Genomic DNA, 22108 nt, shown 5'->3' on the forward strand with positions numbered 1-22108 from the left:
AAGAGAAATAATATTAGGAAAATAAATATGTTTCTTTGTTAAAAAAGAAATAAAACATTGAACAAACAAAAGCAGTACTCCTTGCAATTGTGTAATATATTAAATTCTAAAAAGAAAATAAAGGTTTATAAATTAAGCATTATAAATAAAACTAAGACATTTATATTTCAAAAATAAATAAAAAGATAAAGGAATAACCGGACTTAGACTGCACAGCAGCTAAGTGTGAAAGCAAACCACAGATTGTTTCCTTTGTGAAATATGTTCAACATGTTTTTCCCAGTGTAGAAGAGAGTGTATTAAAGTGTAGCTTGACTGACTGACACAAACGGAAAAGTGTGGCTGGTGAAGACCAAGTTCAAATCCCCATGTGTGTCATTTTAGATTTAGTATAATCTTCACATATGACACCCATCTGTTGAATTAGAAGAGAAACAGGTTAGGAAATGGCCCTTTACATGATACATATGTCAGTATACAGTACATTGTGTTGGTATAAACCTTGCGAGAAAAAAAATAAATAAAAAAAAATAAATAAACCTTGCGAGAAGAGGTTGTCATATTATATTTAGTTCAGTTGTTCTGTATTACTCCTTACGCATTCCACTGGTAAAAAAAAAAAAAAAAAAAAAAAAAAAAAAATTGTAAGCTGTAAATTCTAACCTTTTTTAGATTATTGATCCTTCTACTGAGCCATTTAGCTTTAGGATCGATGCAGTACATTTTATTTTCAGCAGTGAACCTGTAAAGATGAAATGGAGAAATGCATTTAGACTGCAGATATTGGCACAATAAAATGCTCTTTGACAAAAAGAGATTCCTTTGAATGTTGCTGGACTGACTTACACTACGGCCTCAGCACATTTGCCTGTTGCTGGGAAGATGTAACATTTTGTGATTTTGATTGTTGGTTTTTCTAATGTGAGCATATCCTCTTTGCAGCATGGTGGCTTAATAGAGTCATGAGAGATCACTGCAAAACAGACAGAAAAACATCCATAAATAATGTTTTCCCATTTAGTTTGATTTCAAAAGCTATTGATGGTGTTTGGTTGTATAAATAAAACTGTTCAAGTCTAACACTTGGGGAAAAAAAGAGCCAATCTTTTTTCCATTAAAATATGTAAGAATCATTAAAACAAGATCATTTTATATGTGAAGCAAAACTGCGAAAGATATAAAGACTTAAAGGTGCATTGCGCAAGTCTCTGAGTTTTTGCAGAACTATGTCCCCTTCTGGCGACACGCGAAACTGCAACCAGAGTTGTGCACGCGGTTACGTCGAGTTTATACACAATACACAAATATGAATACATCGAATCGAATACACAAACCAGCCAGACATAGCCAGGTGAGCGTGAACGCGCATGACATCACGCCCAGTCGATTCAGTCCCGAATCCCTCTTATTTATTTTACTGTACAGGATTATAGAGGCAATCGCAGTGATCAGAGAAGGGCTCATTCAGCCCATCAGGCAATTGTTTAAGCATCTATGGGTTAGAAAAACGGGTATTTTTAACATGAAAAGTTGCTTAATGCACCTTTTAAGAACATATCTTAGATTTTTCTTAACCCACTGGAAATGCTTTTTTTCTCTTGTTTTAAGCATGAGTCTAAAAGAATTTAGTGAGATTTATGCCTAACATAAACATTTTTCCAATTTGATAAAAAATCTTTTTTTTTTTAATTAAACTTTTTGCGTGGAGAATGTAGGAGAATAGGAGAAGGATACTCACCTCCTGATGTAAACGCACACAGGAACGCAACCAAACAAATCATAACCATCAGTCGTTGAGATGCTGAGTACATGTTCATGATTTCTGAGGGATCTTGTGTGCTGTGAAATTCCACAAATGGTTTACTGCTCTTGAGCCGCTGCTGCTTTTTATGTCAGAAAAAAGGGAAGTATTGTCTTTCTTCATGCTTCCTATGAATAAAGCGAATGGAATAACTTACGCCATAGTTAATCATTCTACAACATGACATGCACAATTATTATTATTTTTTTCTTAGGATAGACAGATATCAATTGTTGCTTCACAGCAAGATTAGCTGTATGTTCTAATTATTTGATATGACAAATCATGGATGACAGGAATGATTTAAGAGTATCGTCATAGGGTTTCTCTGAAATTTGTCATTTGTCAAGCCTCAAATCAGGACATGTGAAAGGAGTGTAAAATACAGGGACATCAAGTAACCCTAGTCTGATGATGCTGTGTCACTGTTCTTTTGCAAGAATGAGCTAATCAGAGGAAAACGATTAGAATTAAAGGGGTGGTTGAGTATGATTTCACTTTTCTAACTCTAGTTAGTGTGTAATGTTGCTTTTTGAGGATAAACAACACCTGCAAAGTTACAACGCTCAAAGTTCAAAGCAAAGGGAGATATTAAAGAAATCGTTTTTTACGGTGTAAGCCTCACGCTCGATCGGCCCAACGCCGGCATCCGACCAGCAGGGAAGGTCTTAACGTGTTACTGTCTTTTCTCGTGGCAAAGTATTTTTTGATTAATTGCAATACATTTGAATATGTATTCTCTCGTTATTTCATCTGACTCCATAAATGAAAAGGTTTTAATGATATCTGTGCATCATTAAATGTGAGCGAATGTTTGACTATTCTTTTTAACTCTTTAATGAAAATAATGTCGAAGACGGTTAGAATAATCAAATGTAACAATTTATTATGTCAGGTAAATGTATCATGCCAATTTCATAATCAATTCAAAGATAATCGATACAAAACATCAAAAGCTCTGGATTAAAGAGAAGAGATGCAACCCAACATTAAGATAATATGCATGAGTGAGAGGTCTCACTCTCAGCCTCACGGGCTAATCTGAAATACAGAAAGGCCCCGAATCCCCTGCTGCATTTCATTATATAGTCAGGACCTCTTTCACTTGGAAACATCTTCTAACAATGGAAATTTGCATTCAGAAGTTACACCTTTTGGGGGGGTCGGAGACCGTTTGTGTGTCAGTTATCCCTAAACTCTTAAAAACCTTATTACCTCTTGTTTTACTTATTTGGAAATGAGAAATTTGTACCAGTCGCACTGAGACATTTCAAATGATACCAAACATGAAAAATACTCTGTGATAATCATTCACATTAAACTACACATTTTCTTGGGTGAATTCAGGTGATCTGAGTATGAGAGCGAGGGGGTGAGGGAAGAGGGAATGAAATGTAGATTAGGATGACTCCGAGGTGAGACTTTCGTCTCGATAGTGCACGAGGGCTAGTTCAAATGTTAATTTCCAGAGAGGTCCTTTCTCCTCTTAGGGTCTGGTCGCTCTTCAACCAGACTGTCCGGCATTTTGTAATTTCTCAATTCTTACAAAGGACTACAACAAATGGCTGGTAGGGACTACACGACATTCCTCCTGGGTTAGTGACATCACCAACCATAAAATTTACATAAACCCCGCCCCTGTGAACATGCAGTTCATGTTGAGAAGAGGAAGAGTTGTTGTAGTCCAGTACATTTGTGAGTCAGCTCAAACTGTAGCATCCGTCTTTTCACATGCAATAGAAAGTCACTCTGTGTGCATCTCATAACAGTTCCTATATGAGTGATTTATAGATTAGCATGACAGAATATGCTAATTGAAGATAGTTAACTCCACATCAGTTACATAAATTCACCAACTAACCATTCAGAGACGTCCTGTTGCATTCTACGTGTTGTCACTTCTTCTTGAGTCTCTCCATCTTTGTCTGACTCCTTTTAAACATAAAAGGCAGAATAGTTTCTGTCATTTGCGTGAGGTAATTGGAGCTGCTAACAGGGAGGAGCAGCATATTTGCATTTAAAGGGCCAGACACAAAACGGTGCGTTTTTGTTAACCCTCAAAAAGTGACAACTTTAACATGCTATATAAAAATATCTGTGGGGATTATTAAAACTTAATAATCATGAAACTCTGGGGAAATCAGAGATTTATTTTACATCTTGTGAAAAGGGCATTATACCACCCCTTTAAGTAACTGTATCAAAACAGATAGATCAACTCTTTTAACGTGTATTATATTATTACATTATACAATAAAAAAAACAATATTAATTAAACACTATATATGCAACTAAAGGACATCAGTATTACAAAAGTAAAATAAAACTTGTAACAATTTGACAAGTGTCTTCAGCTAGTGTGAAATCACACCACTACATGCTTCCTTTGTGCATGCTTCCTTCGGGCAACTCGCTCAGGTACTGAATCGTTTCGAGCGACGTGTCACTCTGTAAAACCGAAACTCAAAACCGACAACAAAAAAGATCTCCAGATAAAGTCCGCTGAAACAACCTTTTGTCAGCGATGAAAACTGTATTTGTATTAGGTTCAACACCTGCTCGTGCAGCGTCTTGTGAACAAGGTAAATACATTTTCTCACCACAAAGAGTACCAAAACACTGATAGAAAATACTAAAACAAGTACCGTTATTACGTTTTTAATGACATTCAGAACCATGGGCCTATTAAAGTAAGCTACCATGTCACATGGAACTGCCAGAGTAGGCTACCTTTTTTAAAGGTAATTTTGAGGAACTGTGTCATTAAGTCTATTAAATATACCTAAGCCCATAGTTACATTAATATAATATAACTTCCCAATTTTTTAACGTCTTGTTATGGGATGTGTGTACGGTACGAATGCAAAGTTGTTATTTTCTTCATGTTCGTTTCTGTTTTTGTTTTATGAATTCCATAACATCTTTCATTTGTTTAATTGCTGGCCAAGTAATCACCAGTTGCCTTTGTCAACCCAGTCGAGTATCCCCAGAGTGCAGTCTGGACGATTGGGGCGGGGTGACACATTAAGGCGGGGCTACACGTGTCGCTCCGCCCACCCCCAATTTCATTGGTTTATAATACAGCAATCTTATTGGCGTGGGCGCTTGAGGCATGAGCATGTGCATTCCTTTATGTACGAGTTTATGAATGATCTACTACACTGTTTGGCCATACTACAGAAATATTAAGTGATAACCATGGCGATTTCAATAATCAACTGGATAATGTTTTGATTAACTTAATTACGAGTTGTGTGAACAGTCAATACAACTTAATAAGTTAGATGAAGTTACTGTAAAACAAACAATGCCTTCATGCAGGCAGACCGCCGTGTAATGTAGCCTACGTGCTGCTAAATCTGGGGAACGAATTCTTCATTCGTGGCCATGATATATAGGCTATATAGCCTATACTTAGGTCTATATCAAGTGTCAAAATTATTCGTATAGCGTTCAATTCACATCGTTTTAAAGCAGCTTTACAAAGAATCATATAGGCCAATATAAGCTTTAATATTGAGCAGGTCAGGGCTGGGAGATATAAAGAAATATGTTGCTGATATAAATGATACAATGTTTGAGATTTAGCTATATTATATTTATTAATTTACCCATCAGATAAGTCAGTGCCAGTTTAAGTGAGCAATGAGCATGACTGCATTAAATTACTAGCATTGCAAGGAGAGATAGCCTGTTAGGCTGATAGTAGACAATATTTTCCGAATGTCATGCAGCTGGGCTCTGTAATTTTACATCATTAATCTATGCTTCTTCATTTTTCCAGGATCAGTGAATAAAAACAAACTCGGGATTTAACACAAATTATGATAATTCACTGTATTTCAGTAAGACACAGTTCTGAAAGTGTGTTTTATTTTATTTTAAACCACGCGTGGCAAATAAGACAATAATAGGCTACCAAATAATACAAGCCCTGGCCATTTTTTTTTTTGCGTACAATGGGAATTAAAAACCCTGCAGCGCTGAAAAGTGGAGGGAAAAATATACTAAAACATATTATGTCATCTATAGCAAATATTATTATTTATGTGCTCAAGAGCGTATTTAAGTAATAAATATTCATATTCTCTGCAGGGTATTTAATTTTTTTTTTGAAGTAGGCTACTGTTATATTGCACAGATTTACAGCAGTGATTTTTTTAATAGTTAGGCTACAGCTATATGCAAGTGTTAATATTTGAAACTATGTTTATCCCGTAGACGCAGATTATAACATGAACACACAATGCGGGGGATGATCAGTAAATAATACGATTTTTAATACCTGATGTCAAAGGTGCTCTAAGTGATGTTGGGTGACGTCACTTCTTGTTGACATTTGAAGTATTGTCAAAAAAAACGGAGGCTAGCTAGACCCTCCCCCCTCCTCATCCGCGCACTAACTCCCCAAACCCCACCCCCAAATCCTTCTTGTCGGTTATTGGCTGGAGCAGTTTATGTTTCGTGGTGCGGGTTAGCCCAGTTTGTTTTTCTTGCCGTTTGTGGAGCCTGGGGTTTCTACAGAGACCGCGTTTTTTTACAGTGTGTTCAGGGGACAGGCAGCTAGCGGATAGTGAGGAGATGTTTTTGCTGTATATGACAAAAAAATGTTTGACCTAAAAAACGTGTGACATCGCTTAGAGCACCTTTAATACGGCAAAATAATTCACAAAATAGTACATAAAGGAATGCGCATGCTCAGGCTTGAATATGTCTTGGCCAATTAGATTGCTGTAAAATAAACCAATTAATTTGGGGTGGGCGGAGCGACACGTGTAGCCCCGCCCGACTGCACCAAGGGAGTATTCCCATAGGGGTACACTCAATTCGGCTGATTAATTGCATGGCCTTCTCTGTGCATTAATGCTGTTCTCCACTAGATGGCGCACATTCTATTACTGAAACACAATATATATGTAGTATGTAGAGAAATATTTCACCCAAAAATGAAAATTCTCTTATAATTGGCAAACTATCAGTATGCTGATCTGTTTTTTCCCCATTCAATTACAGTCAATGGAGACTGAAACTTTCAAACTCAAAAAGGACTCAAAAGAAAAAGTATCATTACTCACAGAAGAGAGAAAGTAATTCTGATTTGTAATGACACGAGGATGAATAAAGAATGACAGAATGTTCCTATTGGGGTGAACTATTTATTTAATGATTCAGCTTAAATATAATTAAATACAGTCCAAACAGAGAAAAGGCTGGATGTTTGTGTGAAAGAATAAGCAGTTTAATTTTTTTTTTCAAAAGTGCATTTTAATTTTAAAGCAGATCAAACAAAGCAATTAAGTGAAACGTCTTTTAACATTCACATAAGCTAAAAGGGTATCTAATGGTGCTTTTTTGATTAAATAAACTTACTAAATATATATTCTCTTTTTTTATATATATAGATGGATTGATATAGATAGATTTGTGGCATCTTTAGGCCTCCATTGGCTCAGTCCTCAATCTCCTTCAGACCTGGAGGAAAGATAATCACATTATAAGTGGTTTTTTTTTATCAATACATAAGCATCATATTAAGATGTCATATTAATTTAGGGCCGTACCTTTCAGTCTGAATTGAATCCAGCGCGCTGTTGGATCAGAGCAGTACTTGTCTTTCTCTGTGTAGAATCTGCAGGACAGATATACAGTACCACTGAAATGAACACAATATCAGGCATATAAAACTGTGAAATGTGTGTAGAGAGAGCTTACACTATAGCATCCACACACGGACTCAGAGCATTCTGATGCCTGTATCCAATCAGTTTAACTTCAGGAGGGATTCTTCCCTTCGACACTTCCTTACAGCAAGTCACTCCAACTCTAGTGGGCCGACGATCTGAAAGAGAGACAGAGATTGAAATCTCCAAAGCACTTGTACTGTGCGTACTGTATACAGTATGTGTGAAAACAAGACGATCTTGATCTTGATAAGGGCTCCATCAAAGAAAACAAAACTGTGCTATAGCTAAACACAATCTATAGTAATGGATTCACCATCATTAGAGAGTTAGTCCACTCAAAAATGAAAATTCTGTCAGAATTTACTCACCCTGATGTTCCAAACATGTGTGCATTTTTTTTTTCTGCTGAACAAAACAATATTTTGAAAAATTTCACATTGACTTTTATTGTATTTTTAAACAGAAACTGTTTAGCTTCTAACTCTCTTTAAAATATCTTCTTTTGTCTTCCACAGAAGAAAGAAAGTCGACAACATGAGGATGAGTAAATGATGACAGAATTTTCATCTTTGGGTGGACTATGCCTTTGGATTATGAAAGCAGGTTGGTTTGATTTAAATGGATCATAAATGCAAAATCTGAGTATAAATATAAAAAAAAAGTTAATTAAAATCAGCAGATCCATAATAATCAGTACCAAAGGCTCTTATAAAAATACAAATCCAATGATAAAAAAATCCCAAAACTTACAGTTGACTTGCTGCGCAGTAACACACACAAGAACCATCATCATCAGAGCTAATTTCCAGTAGAGATGCATGATGTTTGCTCAAAATATTCACAAACCCAGAAGAGGAAGACGTAGATTCTGTTCTGAAGGAGCTATCTAGACTCAAATCCTTTTATATGATATTGTTCAAGACAGGATATTGACTTCCTTTGCATCTCTAACCAGAAAGAGTATCCTGCGGACCCCATGTGACAAACCAGTTGAATTCATGATCACAGCATTATGATGTCCTGCAAATGAAGGGTTCTTCCAAAGGTTTTTCATAATCAGCAGAAACAGTGTCATTGACTGTGTGCTGCATGTTTAGTTACTTACAGTTGCCCAGTGCACCAGTGAAGCATCCAATGAGGATGACCAGAACAGTGACGGTGATGAATCTAGAAGTCCAGGCCATAGCTCTCGGTGTCCAGATCACAGGTGTTGGTCAGTTAGTTGGTGTTGATTATGTATGTTTGTTATTATGAGGAGGTCTTTTAAGAGATGTGCAATAGCAGTCAGAAGGAATAATGCGTCACAAACTGAACACCACCCTTCTGATGCCATTGCATCGAGTGATCATCAACTCTCAAGCATTCACACCTCTTACCCACAATACAGTCAGTTTTACCTGTCAGCATAATTTATGAGAAACCAATATCCCTCCTTAGAAAAAAATGCAATTACAGACCACAAATAGTATTAACTCCTTTAATGAGTTTAGTTTAGGGGTTATGTTTCTGCAGGTGAAAACACACAACTTGAAGCTGATGTGTTGATCTCCACTTGATGTCCTTTACCTCAATGGATTTGTTGACATTTATTTATTGATGGTTTGTCAAGAAGTAATTTTAATTTTTTCATCTATAACTAGGCGTGTCTTCAACCATTTTTTTCCTCAAAAACATTTCAACCACACGCTCATTTCCACCACATCTCACGTTATGTATTGTTTAATATCAAACGTTTCTAAGACAGTTTGAATGTGACATAACAGAAAAAAAAAAATGTTTGAATAAAAATCAAATATAGAATAATAGTGAAAAATCACTTTTTAAAACTTTTAATTATTACTGCTTAGTGTTTGTTTACTTACTTATTTACTTCCTTCCTTCCTTAATTAAGCTGTGAAGATGTTAATATGAGTATGTGGAAAAAAAATCGAAAAAGACTTTTTCATTGTCAACACTCAATTTCATAAGATACCTCTAATAAAAGTACCAACTTATACAAATTAGCATTTCATTATGGGTGAAATTTACATAAGTAGCACAAGGAAGGACATACATAGTCATCAACCAACTGCTAATGTAAGAATAAAGATGCTAAAGAGAAAAGGTGTCATCGTTTCTGACAGAGACCTCTTGCACACATTCAGAAACATCAACCACAAGCAAAACCAGTTGTTGCTGATCATAGTTTATTTGTAGTTTCAGATTGCACTCGTTCATTTGCATAATCAACACAAAATTTTCCAGGTTTGCTCTCATACAAATCAGTCTTAATTTCACTCAGACTTGCGTCACCCTTCTTAACACAGTCCATTACCAGTACATTGAGCGAAATATATTTCAATGTGAAATATAATATATAAGCTAATCATTTATTTAAACCGTTTTCTAAAACAGTTTCAATATTATTCAATGTCTGAATACATTAAGAACTTTCACTGTCAAATTACATCATATGTATTCGACAACTTACATTTTAAATATTCAATTTAAATACACCTAATTTACTAACCGTCACGTTAAATATTTTCAAAATACTTTGTTTTTAAAACAAGGAACTACTTGTAGATGTGTTCTCATTATGAGTTTGCGTTTAGACATTCATGATTGATGATCTGTCAGGTGATTGGGAAGATCCTCCCACAGGAGTGAGTTTACTGATAGAGGATGCTGGTGGAGGCGTGGAAGTCAGGCTTTTGTTTCTTTGAGCTCTGCTGTAAAACAAAACAAAAACAAAAAAACAATGTGAAAACAAGAATACTACGCTAAATATGCAACACTTTATAATATTGTGTTGTTACAAATTCAGGTATGTTTCACCACACTTGTTGGGTTTAACTTACAAAAGCTTAACTTCCTCCCTCACCCATGGTTGTCTCGAATCAAGACAGAAATATCCTCGTTTAGTCTCAAAGCTGTTAAAGAGAATGAAAAAGTTAAAACAGAAATCTAGCATCAGATGCTGTTGATCTCTAATCATGACATGTTTTCTTTAGAGAAGAACTGGGATTCTTACACGACGGCCTTCAGACATGGAGGACTTTGTTTTTGCTGCCTGAAACCGATGATAGGATCAGTCAACTTTGTTTTGGAGACGACTTTACAGCATGTGATCGGCTTCTGTTCAGCATCTGCTGAGATTGAAGAACAAGGTAAACCTCAATATTCTGCACCGTTCCATCAGATATAATAATATACAAACAGTTTCAAGCACTTTACCTGTTATAGTCCAGATCACAGATGCAAAAACCACAACAGCCAAACTCCTCATGAGGATCCTTTGTGTCTCCATTGTCACAGTCGATCTTCAACTCTCACTGCTTGTGTCTGAGAGAATATATTCAAGACTCTCACTAGTTCACCTTAAATAGTCAATAAAGCGGAACTTAAACTGCATGGGCTACACATCCTGTCCGTTTATTTTTGTAGATGATTTCATCATTGTTCTGTTTCATCACCATATCTGGCTTTCCTTGTATATTAGATTGTCATGGTAGGTGTAAATGTCATCTGCTAAATTAATATGTGTAAAGGTAGATCGGGGATCTCCATTTGATGAACTTCTCAGATGATATTTAATTTCAAACCTTGCTGTCAGTCATTTAATTAATACAAATTCAATGTATGCTGAAAAAAGCTAGTTATTTTTAATATTCCAATAGGAGAGTGTGTCAGTAGTGTTTTTTTATTTAGTGATTCAAATATATTTTATCTTGTAACATTAACCATTTGTCCATTTAAATGAAGCAAAATATGAAAGAGCTGACGTCATACTGTTACTTCAACTAAGAGGTTTGTTGGGGAGTTTTGCAAGTCGGTGCGATGGCATGGGTCAAGTTTTCCATTTAACAATATTCTCCATAACTGTCAAATACTTCTGAAATGCAAGACACTGTCATCCTTTAATAACAAAGTTTAACACATCCACCACTGAAAGGCCATTTTCAAAAATAAATATATAAAAACTAAATGAATATATTAAGTAGATTATATTAATGAAAATATTAAACTATATAATACAATTAACTTATACACAGAACAAAAAGTGGTCAGTGATAGTTCACAAACAATGAAAATTCTGTCATTATTTAATCACAGTACGTCGTGATGTTTCACGTTTGCTGCGATGCTTTCATGATCGTGTTCTGACTCTGAGGTCATAAATAAACGTGCTTCATAATCTGAGAATGTGTTTGTTCTCAGATGCTGTGTACTGACTAAATAAATGAGCATTCTTAGACATGTTTGACTGTCATTAGTCTGGTGGAAGATGATGCACAGTTCCCATCATTAGAGTGTTGTAGAGAAATGGAACGTATGACTCTGCTGTTTCATCTGACAGTCATAGGGTTTTAGTGTGCGTTTGTGTGTGTGTGTGTTTGTTCGTTCATCTCCATTACTGTGACCTCTGGGTTAAATCTCTGCAGGTAGCCTTCAGAAACACACGCTACACCCAGATTACACACAAAGTCCCTCCCTATGGTCTGATGGTTTCAAATCTATTTGTAAGATGTCACTAACAACTTCTCATTGTTGTAGGCCTCAGGCCTTTGTTCAAAGGTAAAGATCAGCAGAATTCCAGAAATAAAATGACATGAGCGATCTTGTATTAAATTGGATTTAGAAAAATATGATTCCACAATATTTTTATTAAAGTTTACATTCCTAATGCATCCAATAAACTTTTGTATAATTTAGAGAAGAAAAGAGAAATAATATTAGGAAAATAAATATGTTACTTTGTTAAAAAATAAATAAAACATTGAACAAACAAAAAACAGTACTCCTTGCAATTGTGTAATATATTAAATTCTAAAAAGAAAATAAAGGTTTATAAATTAAGCATTATAAATAAAACTAACATTTATATTTCAAAAATAAATAAAAAGATAAAGGAATAACTGGACTTAGACTGCACAGCAGCTAAGTGTGAAAGCAAACCACAGATGGTTTCCTTTGTGAAATATGTTCAACATGTTTTTTTCCCAGTGTAGAAGAGAGTGTATTAAAGTGTAGCTTGACTGACTGACACGAATGGAAAAGTGTGGCTGGTGAAGACCAAGTTCAAATCCCCATGTGTGACGATTTAGTATAATCTTCACAGATGACACCCATCTGTTGAATTAGAACAGAAACAGGTCAGGAAATGGCCCTTTACATGATACATATCCCAGTATACAGTACATTGTGTTGGTATAAACCTTGCGAGAAGAGGTTGTCATATTATATTCAGTTCAGTTGTTCTGTATTACTCCTTACGTATTCCACAGGTTTTAAAAAAAATATATATATATCTATATAAGCTGTAAATTCTAACCTTTTTTAGATCATTCATCGTTCTATTGAGCCATTTAGCTTTAGGATTGATGCAGTACATTTTATTTTCAGCAGTGAACCTGTAAAGATGAAATGGAGAAATGCATTTAGACTGCAGATATTGGCACAATAAAATGCTCTTTGACAAAAAGAGTTTTCTTTAAATGTTGCTGGGCTGACTTACGCTACGGCCTCAGCACATTTGCCTTTTGCTGGAAAGATGTAACATTTTGTGATATTGATCTTTGGTTTTTTTAATGTGAGCATATCCTCTTTGCAGCATGGTGGCCTTTTAGGGTCATAAGAGATCACTGCAAAACAGACAGAAAAACATCCATAAATAATCCGTTAAAAAACCCATCTTTTTTTCCATTAAAATTCATTTTTTATGTGAAGCAAAACTGCACAAGATATTAAGACTTAAAGAACATATCTTAGATTTTTCATAACCCACTGGAAATGCTTTTTTTTCCTCTTGAATCTAAAATAATTTAGTGAGATTTATGCCTAAAAACATAAAAAAAAATTCTAATCTGATAAGAAATATAAAACTTTTTTTAAATGAAACTTTTTGCGTGGAGAATGTAGGAGAATAGGAGAAGGATACTCACCTCCTGATGTAAACGCACACAGGAACGCAACCAAACAAATCATAACCATCAGTCGTTGAGATGCTGAGTACATGTGCATGATTTCTGAGGGATCTTGTGTGCTGTGAAATTCCACAAATGGTTTACTGCTCTTGAGCCGCTGCTGCTTTTTATGTCAGAAAAATGCTTCCTATGAATAAAGCGAATGGAATAACTTACGCCATAGTTAATCATTCTGCAACATGACATGCACAAAATTATTATTTTTTCTTAGGATAAACATTTACAGATATCTCAGTTGTTTCTTCACAGCAAGATTAGCTATATGTTGTAATTATTTGATATGACAAATCATGGATGACAGGAATGATTTAAGAGTATCGTCATAGGGTTTCTCTGAAATTTGTCATTTGTCAAGCCTCAAATCAGGACATGTGAAAGGAGTGTAAAATACAGGGACATCAAGTCACCCTAGTCTGATGATGCTGTGTCACTGTTCTTTTGCAAGAATGAGCTAATCAGAGGAAAACGATTAGAATTAAAGGGGTGGTTGAGTATGATTTCACTTTTCTAACTCTAGTTAGTGTGTAATGTTGCTTTTTGAGAATAAACAACACCTGCAAAGTTACAACGCTCAAAGTTCAAAGCAAAGGGAGATATAAAAAAAAGCGTTTTTTAAGCCTCACGCTCGATCGGCCCTAAGCCGGCATCCGACCAGCGCGGAAGGTCTTTTTAATTCTTTTTAACTCTTTAATGAAAATAATGCCAAAGTCGGTTAGAATAATCAAATGTAACAATTTATTATGTCAGGTAAATGTATCATGCCAATTTCATAATCAATTCAAAGATAATCGATACAAAACATCGATGGGTGGGGTGGGGTGGGATACTAAAACATATTATGTCATCTATAGCAAATATTATTATGTGCTCAAGAGCGTATTTAAGTAATAAATATTAATATTCTCTGCTGGATATTAATTTTTTTTTAAAGTAGGCTACTGTTATATTGCACAGATTTACAGCAGTGATTTTTTAAATAGGCTACAGCTATATGCGAGTGTTAATATTTGAAACTATGTTTATCCTGTAGACGCAGATTATAACATGAACACACAATGTGGGGGAGGATCAATAAATAATTAGATTTTTAATACCTGATGTCACAGTCACAGATAGTCGTAGCAGGCCTATATGTTAACCGGCTGACAGCCTATTAGAAAACAGGAACCTTTAAAAAACTATAACATAGGCTTATACAGAACCAATATAGGCCCTGGCTGGCCCTCATATTTCATTAACAGGTAAACAACAACAGGTAAACAACCCTCCCCCCTCCTCATCCGCGCACTAACTCCCCAAACCCCACCCCCAAATCCTTCTTGTCGGTTATTGGCTGGAGCAGTTTGTTATGTTTTGTGGTGCGGGTTAGCCCAGTTTTTTTTTTTTTGCCGCTTGTGGAGCCTGGGGTGTCTACAGAGACCACATTTTTTTACAGTGTGTTCAGGGGACAGGCAGCTAGCGGATAGTGAGGAGATTTTTGCTGTATGTGACAAAAAATGTTTTGGCCTAAAAAACGTGTGACATCGCTTAGAGCACCTTTAATACGGCAAAATCATTCACAAAATAGTACATAAAGGAATGCGCATGCTCAGGCTTGAATCGTCTAGGCCAATAAGATTGCTGTAAAATAAACCAATTAATTTGGGGGTGGGCGGAGACACGTGTCGCCCCGCCCCACCAAGGGGGTATTCCCATAGGGGTACTACACCCAATTCAGCTGATTAATTGCATGGCCTTCTCTGTGCATTAATGCTGTTCTCCACTAGATGGCGCACATTCTATTACTGAAACACACAATATATGTAGTATGTAGAGAAATATTTCACCCAAAAACGAAAATTCTCTTATAATTGGCAAACTATCAGTATGCTTTTTCCCCATTCAATTACAGTCAATGGAGACTGAAACTTTCAAACTCAAAAAGGACTCAAAAGAAAAAGTATCATTACTCACAGAAGAGAGAAAGTAATTCTGATTTGTAATTCTGATTTCACGAGGATGAGTAAAGAATGACAGAATGTTCCTATTTGGGTGAACTATTTATTTAATGATTCAGCTTAAATATAATTAAATACAGTCCAAACTGTTACAGAGAAAAGGCTGGATGTTTGTGTGAAAGAATAAGCACAGTTCAAATTTTTATTTTCAAAAGTGCATTTTAATTTTAAAGCAGATCAAACAAAGTAATTAAGTGAAATATCGTTTAACATTCACATAAGCTAAAAGGATATCTAATGGTGCTTTTTTGATTAAATAAACTTACATAATATATATTCTCTTTTTTATATATAGATGGATTGATATAGATAGATTTGTGGCATCTTTAGGCCTCCATTGGCTCAGTCCTCAATCTCCTTCAGACCTGGAGGAAAGATAATCACATTATAAGTGTTTTTATCAATACATAAGCATCATATTAAGATGTCATATTAATTTAGGGCCGTACCTTTCAGTCTGAATTGAATCCAGCGCGCTGTTGGATCAGAGCAGTACTTGTCTTTCTCTGTGTAGAATCTGCAGGACAGATATACAGTACCACTGAAATGAACACAATATCAGGCATATAAAACTGTGAAATGTGTGTAGAGAGAGCTTACACTATAGCATCCACACACGGACTCAGAGCATTCTGATGCCTGTATCCAATCAGTTTAACTTCAGGAGGGATTTTTCCCTTCGACACTTCCTTACAGCAAGTCACTCCAACTCTAGTGGGCCGACGATCTGAAAGAGAGACAGAGATTGAAATCTCCAAAGCACTTGTACTGTGCGTACTGTATACAGTATGTGTGAAAACAAGACGATCTTGATCTTGATAAGGGCTCCATCAAAGAAAACAAAACTGTGCTATAGCTAAACACAATCTATAGTAATGGATTCATCATTAAAGAGATAGTCCACCCGAAAATGAAAATTCTGTCAGAATTTACTCACCCTGATGTTCCAAACATGTGTGCATTTTTTTTTCTTCTGCTGAACAAAACAATATTTTGAAAAATGTCCCATTGACTTATATTGTATTTTTAAACAGAAACTGTTTAACTTCTAACACTCTTTAAAGTATCTTCTTTTGTCTTCCACTGAAGAAAGAAAGTCAACAACATGAGGATGAGTAAATGATGACAGAATTTTCATCTTTGGGTGGACTATGCCTTTGGATTATGAAAGCAGGTTGGTGTAAATTGAATGGATCATAAATGCACTTTAAAATCAGCAGATCTATAATAATCAGTACCAAAGGCTCTTATAAAAATACAAATCCAATGATAAAAAAAATCCCAAAACTTACAGTTGACTTGCTGCGCAGTAACACACACAAGAACCATCATCATCAGAGCTAATTTCCAGCAGAGATGCATGATGTTTGCTCAAAATATTCACAAAACCAGAAGAGGAAGACGTAGATTCTGTTTTGAAGGAGCTATCTAGACTCATATCCTTTTATATGATATTGTTCAAGACAGGATATTGACTTCCTTTGCATCTCTAACCAGTAAGAGTATCTTGCAGACCCCATGTGACAAACCAGTCGAATTCATGATCACAGCATTATGATGTCCTGCAAATGAAGGGTTCTTCCAAAGGTTTCTCATAATCAGCAGAAACAGTGTCATTGACTGTGTGCTGCATGTTTAGTTACTTACAGTTGCCCAGTGCACCAGTGAAGCATCCAATGAGGATGACCAGAACAGTGACGGTGATGAATCTAGAAGTCCAGGCCATAGCTCTCGGTGTCCAGATCACAGGTGTTGGTCAGTTAGTTGGTGTTGATTATGTATGTTTGTTATTATGAGGAGGTCTTTTAAGAGATGTGCAATAGCAGTCAGAAGGAATAATGCGTCACAAACTGAACACCACCCTTTTGATGCCATTGCATCGAGTGATCATCAACTCTCAAGCATTCACACCTCTTACCCACAATACAGTCAGTTTTACCCGTCAGCATAATTTATGAGAAACCAATATCCCTCCTTAGAAAAAAATGCAATTACAGACCACAAATAGTATTAACTCCTTTAATGAGTTTAGTTTAGGGGTTATGTTTCTGCAGGTGAAAACACACAACTTGAAGCTGATGTGTTGATCTCCACTTGATGTCCTTTACCTCAATGGATTTGTTGACATTTATTTATTGATGGTTTGTCAAGAAGTAATTTTAATTTTTTCATCTATAACTAGGTGTGTCTTCAACCATTTTTTTCCTCAAAAACATTTCAACCACACGCTCATTTCCACCACATCTCACGTTATGTATTGTTTAATATCAAACGTTTCTAAGACAGTTTGAATGTGACATAACAGAAAAAAAAATGTTTGAATAAAAATCAAATATAGAATAATAGTGAAAAATCACTTTTTAAAACTTTTAATTATTACTGCTTAGTGTTTGTTTACTTACTTATTTACTTCCTTCCTTCCTTAATTAAGCTGTGAAGATGTTAATATGAGTATGTGGAAAAAAAATCGAAAAAGACTTTTTCATTGTCAACACTCAATTTCATAAGATACCTCTAATAAAAGTACCAACTTATACAAATTAGCATTTCATTATGGGTGAAATTTACATAAGTAGCACAAGGAAGGACATACATAGTCATCAACCAACTGCTAATGTAAGAATAAAGATGCTAAAGAGAAAAGGTGTCATCGTTTCTGACAGAGACCTCTTGCACACATTCAGAAACATCAACCACAAGCAAAACCAGTTGTTGCTGATCATAGTTTATTTGTAGTTTCAGATTCCACTCGTTCATTTGCATAATCAACACAAAATTTTCCAGGTTTGCTCTCATACAAATCAGTCTTAATTTCACTCAGACTTGCGTCACCCTTCTTAACACAGTCCATTACCAGTACATTGAGCGAAATATATTTCAATGTGAAATATAATATATAAGCTAATCATTTATTTAAACCGTTTTCTAAAACAGTTTCAATATTATTAAGTGTCTGAATACATTAAGAACTGTCACTGTCAAATTACATCATATGTATTCGACAACTTACATTTTAAATATTCAATTTAAATACACCTAATTTACTAACCGTCACGTTAAATATTTTCAAAATACTTTGTTTTTAAAACAAGGAACTACTTGTAGATGTGTTCTCATTATGAGTTTGCGTTTAGACATTCATGATTGATGATCTGTCAGGTGATTGGGAAGATCCTCCCACAGGAGTGAGTTTACTGATAGAGGATGCTGGTGGAGGCGTGGAAGTCAGGCTTTTGTTTCTTTGAGCTCTGCTGTAAAACAAAACAAAAACAAAAAAACAATGTGAAAACAAGAATACTATGCTAAATATGCAACACTTTATAATATTGTGTTGTTACAAATTCAGGTATGTTTCACTACACTTGTTGGGTTTAACTTACAAAAGCTTAACTTCCTCCCTCACCCATGGTTGTCTCGAATCAAGACAGAAATATCCTCGTTTAGTCTCAAAGCTGTTAAAGAGAATGAAAAAGTTAAAACAGAAATCTAGCATCAGATGCTGTTGATCTCTAATCATGACATGTTTTCTTTAGAGAAGAACTGGGATTCTTACACGACGGCCTTCACACATGGAAGACTGTGGTTTAGCATCCTGAAACCGATGATAGGATCAGTCAACTTTGTTTTGGAGACGACTTTACAGCATGTGATCGGCTTCTGTTCAGCATCTGCTGAGATTGAAGAACAAGGTAAACCTCAATATTCTGCACCGTTCCATCAGATATAATAATATACAAACAGTTTCAAGCACTTTACCTGTTATAGTCCAGATCACAGATGCAAAAACCACAACAGCCAAACTCCTCATGAGGATCCTTTGTGTCTCCATTGTCACAGTCGATCTTCAACTCTCACTGCTTGTGTCTGAGAGAATATATTCAAGACTCTCACTAGTTCACCTTAAATAGTCAATAAAGCGGAACTTAAACTGCATGGGCTACACATCCTGTCCGTTTATTTTTGTAGATGATTTCATCATTGTTCTGTTTCATCACCATATCTGGCTTTCCTTGTATATTAGATTGTCATGGTAGGTGTAAATGTCATCTGCTAAATTAATATGTGTAAAGGTAGATCGGGGATCTCCATTTGATGAACTTCTCAGATGATATTTAATTTCAAACCTTGCTGTCAGTCATTTAATTAATACAAATTCAATGTATGCTGAAAAAAGCTAGTTTTTTTTAATATTCCAATAGGAGAGTGTGTCAGTAGTGTTTTTTTATTTAGTGATTCAAATATATTTTATCTTGTAACATTAACCATTTGTCCATTTAAATGAAGCAAAATATGAAAGAGCTGACGTCATACTGTTACTTCAACTAAGAGGTTTGTTGGGGAGTTTTGCAAGTCGGTGCGATGGCATGGGTCAAGTTTTCCATTTAACAATATTCTCCATAACTGTCAAATACTTCTGAAATGCAAGACACTGTCATCCTTTAATAACAAAGTTTAACACATCCACCACTGAAAGGCCATTTTCAAAAATAAATATATAAAAACTAAATGAATATATTAAGTAGATTATATTAATGAAAATATTAAACTATATAATACAATTAACTGATGCACAGAACAAAAAGTGGTCAGTGATAGTTCACCAACAATGAAAATTCTGTCATTATTTAATCACAGTACGTCGAGATGTTTCACGTTTGCTGCGATGCTTTCATGATCGTGTTCTGAAGTCATAAATAAACGTGCTTCATAATCTGAGAATGTGTTTGTTCTCAGATGCTGTGTACTGACTAAATAAATGAGCATTCTTAGACATGTTTGACTGTCATTAGTCTGGTGGAAGATGATGCACAGTTCCCATCATTAGAGTGTTGTAGAGAAATGGAACGTATGACTCTGCTGTTTCATCTGACAGTCATAGGGTTTTAGTGTGCGTTTGTGTGTGTGTGTGTGTGTGTTTGTTCGTTCATCTCCATTACTGTGACCTCTGGGTTAAATCTCTGCAGGTAGCCTTCAGAAACACACGCTACACCCAGATTACACACAAAGTCCCTCCCTATGGTCTGATGGTTTCAAATCTATTTGTAAGATGTCACTAACAACTTCTCATTGTTGTAGGCCTCAGGCCTTTGTTCAAAGGTAAAGATCAGCAGAATTCCAGAAATAAAATGACATGAGCGATCTTGTATTAAATTGGATTTAGAAAAATATGATTCCACTATATTTTTATTAAAGTTTACATTCCTAATGCATCCAATACATTTTGTAAGCACTTCAAGACAAACTGATATATTTGTAATAATTTAGAGAAGAAAAGAGAAATAATATTAGGAAAATAAATATGTTACTTTGTTAAAAAATAAATAAGACATTGAACAAACAAAAAACAGTACTCCTTGCAATTGTGTAATATATTAAATTCTAAAAAGAAAATAAAGGTTTATAAATTAAGCATTATAAATAAAACTAACATTTATATTTCAAAAATAAATAAAAAGATGAAGGAATAACTGGACTTAGACTGCACAGCAGCTAAGTGTGAAAGCAAACCACAGATTGTTTCCTTTGTGAAATATGTTCAACATGTTTTTCCCAGTGTAGAAGAGAGTGTATTAAAGTGTAGCTTGACTGACTGACACGAATGGAAAAGTGTGGCTGGTGAAGACCAAGTTCAAATCCCCATGTGTGACGATTTAGATTTAGTATAATCTTCACAGATGACACCCATCTGTTGAATTAGAAGAAAAACAGGTTAGGAAATGGCCCTTTACATGATACATATCCCAGTATACAGTACATTGTGTTGGTATAAACCTTGCGAGAAGAGGTTGTCATATTATATTCAGTTCAGTTGTTCTGTATTACTCCTTACGTATTCCACAGGTTTAAAAAAAAAAAAAAAAAAAAAAAAAATATATATATATATATATATATATAAGCTGTAAATTCTAACCTTTTTTAGATCATTCATCGTTCTATTGAGCCATTTAGCTTTAGGATTGATGCAGTACATTTTATTTTCAGCAGTGAACCTGTAAAGATGAAATGGAGAAATGCATTTAGACTGCAGATATTGGCACAATAAAATGCTCTTTGACAAAAAAAGATTCCTTTGAATGTTGCTGGACTGACTTACGCTACGGCCTCAGCACATTTGCCTTTTGCTGGAAAGATGTAACATTTTGTGATATTGATCTTTGGTTTTTTTAATGTGAGCATATCCTCTTTGCAGCATGGTGGCCTTTTAGGGTCATAAGAGATCACTGCAAAACAGACAGAAAAACATCCATAAATAATCCGTTAAAAAACCCATCTTTTTTTCCATTAAAATTCATTTTTTATGTGAAGCAAAACTGCACAAGATATTAAGACTTAAAGAACATATCTTAGATTTTTCATAACCCACTGGAAATGCTTTTTTTCCTCTTGTTTTAAGCATGAATCTAAAATAATTTAGTGAGATTTATGCCTAAAAACATAAAAAAAATTCTAATCTGATAAGAAATATAAAACTTTTTTTAAATTAAACTTTTTGCATGGAGAATGTAAAAGAATAAGAGAAGGATACTCACCTCCTGATGTAAACGCACACAGGAACGCAACCAAACAAATCATAACCATCAGTCGTTGAGATGCTGAGTACATGTGCATGATTTCTGAGGGATCTTGTGTGCTGTGAAATTCCACAAATGGTTTACTGCT

The 22108-nt window shown here is 35.1% G+C and overlaps 3 protein-coding genes across 5 annotated transcripts; all 3 read right to left on the minus strand.

The window, feature by feature from the left end:
- Window positions 1-6939: 6939 nt before the first annotated feature.
- Window positions 6940-8744, minus strand: LOC308682892 (C-C motif chemokine 8-like). 2 transcript variants are annotated; one of them, XM_081352864.1, is made up of 4 exons: window positions 8236-8360; window positions 7514-7640; window positions 7363-7430; window positions 6940-7273 (listed from the first exon to the last, which is right to left on the minus strand). In XM_081352864.1, exons 1-4 carry the CDS (start codon window positions 8303-8305, stop codon window positions 7251-7253), a joined length of 288 nt encoding a protein of 95 aa, XP_081208990.1. In that variant the 5' UTR covers window positions 8306-8360; the 3' UTR covers window positions 6940-7250. The 2 variants fall into 2 exon arrangements, with proteins under 2 accessions (XP_081208990.1, XP_081208989.1); XM_081352863.1 differs by lacking the exon at window positions 8236-8360 and adding an exon at window positions 8591-8744 and having other exon boundaries at window positions 7136-7273.
- A 6729-nt stretch (window positions 8745-15473) lies between these two features.
- Window positions 15474-17347, minus strand: LOC308682351 (C-C motif chemokine 8-like). 2 transcript variants are annotated; one of them, XM_081352040.1, is made up of 4 exons: window positions 16741-17347; window positions 16049-16175; window positions 15898-15965; window positions 15474-15813 (listed from the first exon to the last, which is right to left on the minus strand). In XM_081352040.1, exons 1-4 carry the CDS (start codon window positions 16808-16810, stop codon window positions 15791-15793), a joined length of 288 nt encoding a protein of 95 aa, XP_081208166.1. In that variant the 5' UTR covers window positions 16811-17347; the 3' UTR covers window positions 15474-15790. The 2 variants fall into 2 exon arrangements, with proteins under 2 accessions (XP_081208166.1, XP_081208165.1); XM_081352039.1 differs by having other exon boundaries at window positions 15480-15813; window positions 17096-17333.
- Window positions 17348-18162: 815 nt separating this feature from the next.
- Window positions 18163-19324, minus strand: LOC308682893 (uncharacterized protein). Its single transcript, XM_081352865.1, has 4 exons — window positions 19205-19324; window positions 19002-19116; window positions 18829-18900; window positions 18163-18699 (listed from the first exon to the last, which is right to left on the minus strand). Exons 1-4 carry the CDS (start codon window positions 19275-19277, stop codon window positions 18579-18581), a joined length of 381 nt encoding a protein of 126 aa, XP_081208991.1. The 5' UTR covers window positions 19278-19324; the 3' UTR covers window positions 18163-18578.
- Window positions 19325-22108: the final 2784 nt, after the last annotated feature.

Source organism: Scardinius erythrophthalmus (assembly GCF_964197995.2).
Source record: "Scardinius erythrophthalmus genome assembly, chromosome: 22".
Taxonomy (NCBI): domain Eukaryota; kingdom Metazoa; phylum Chordata; class Actinopteri; order Cypriniformes; family Leuciscidae; genus Scardinius; species Scardinius erythrophthalmus.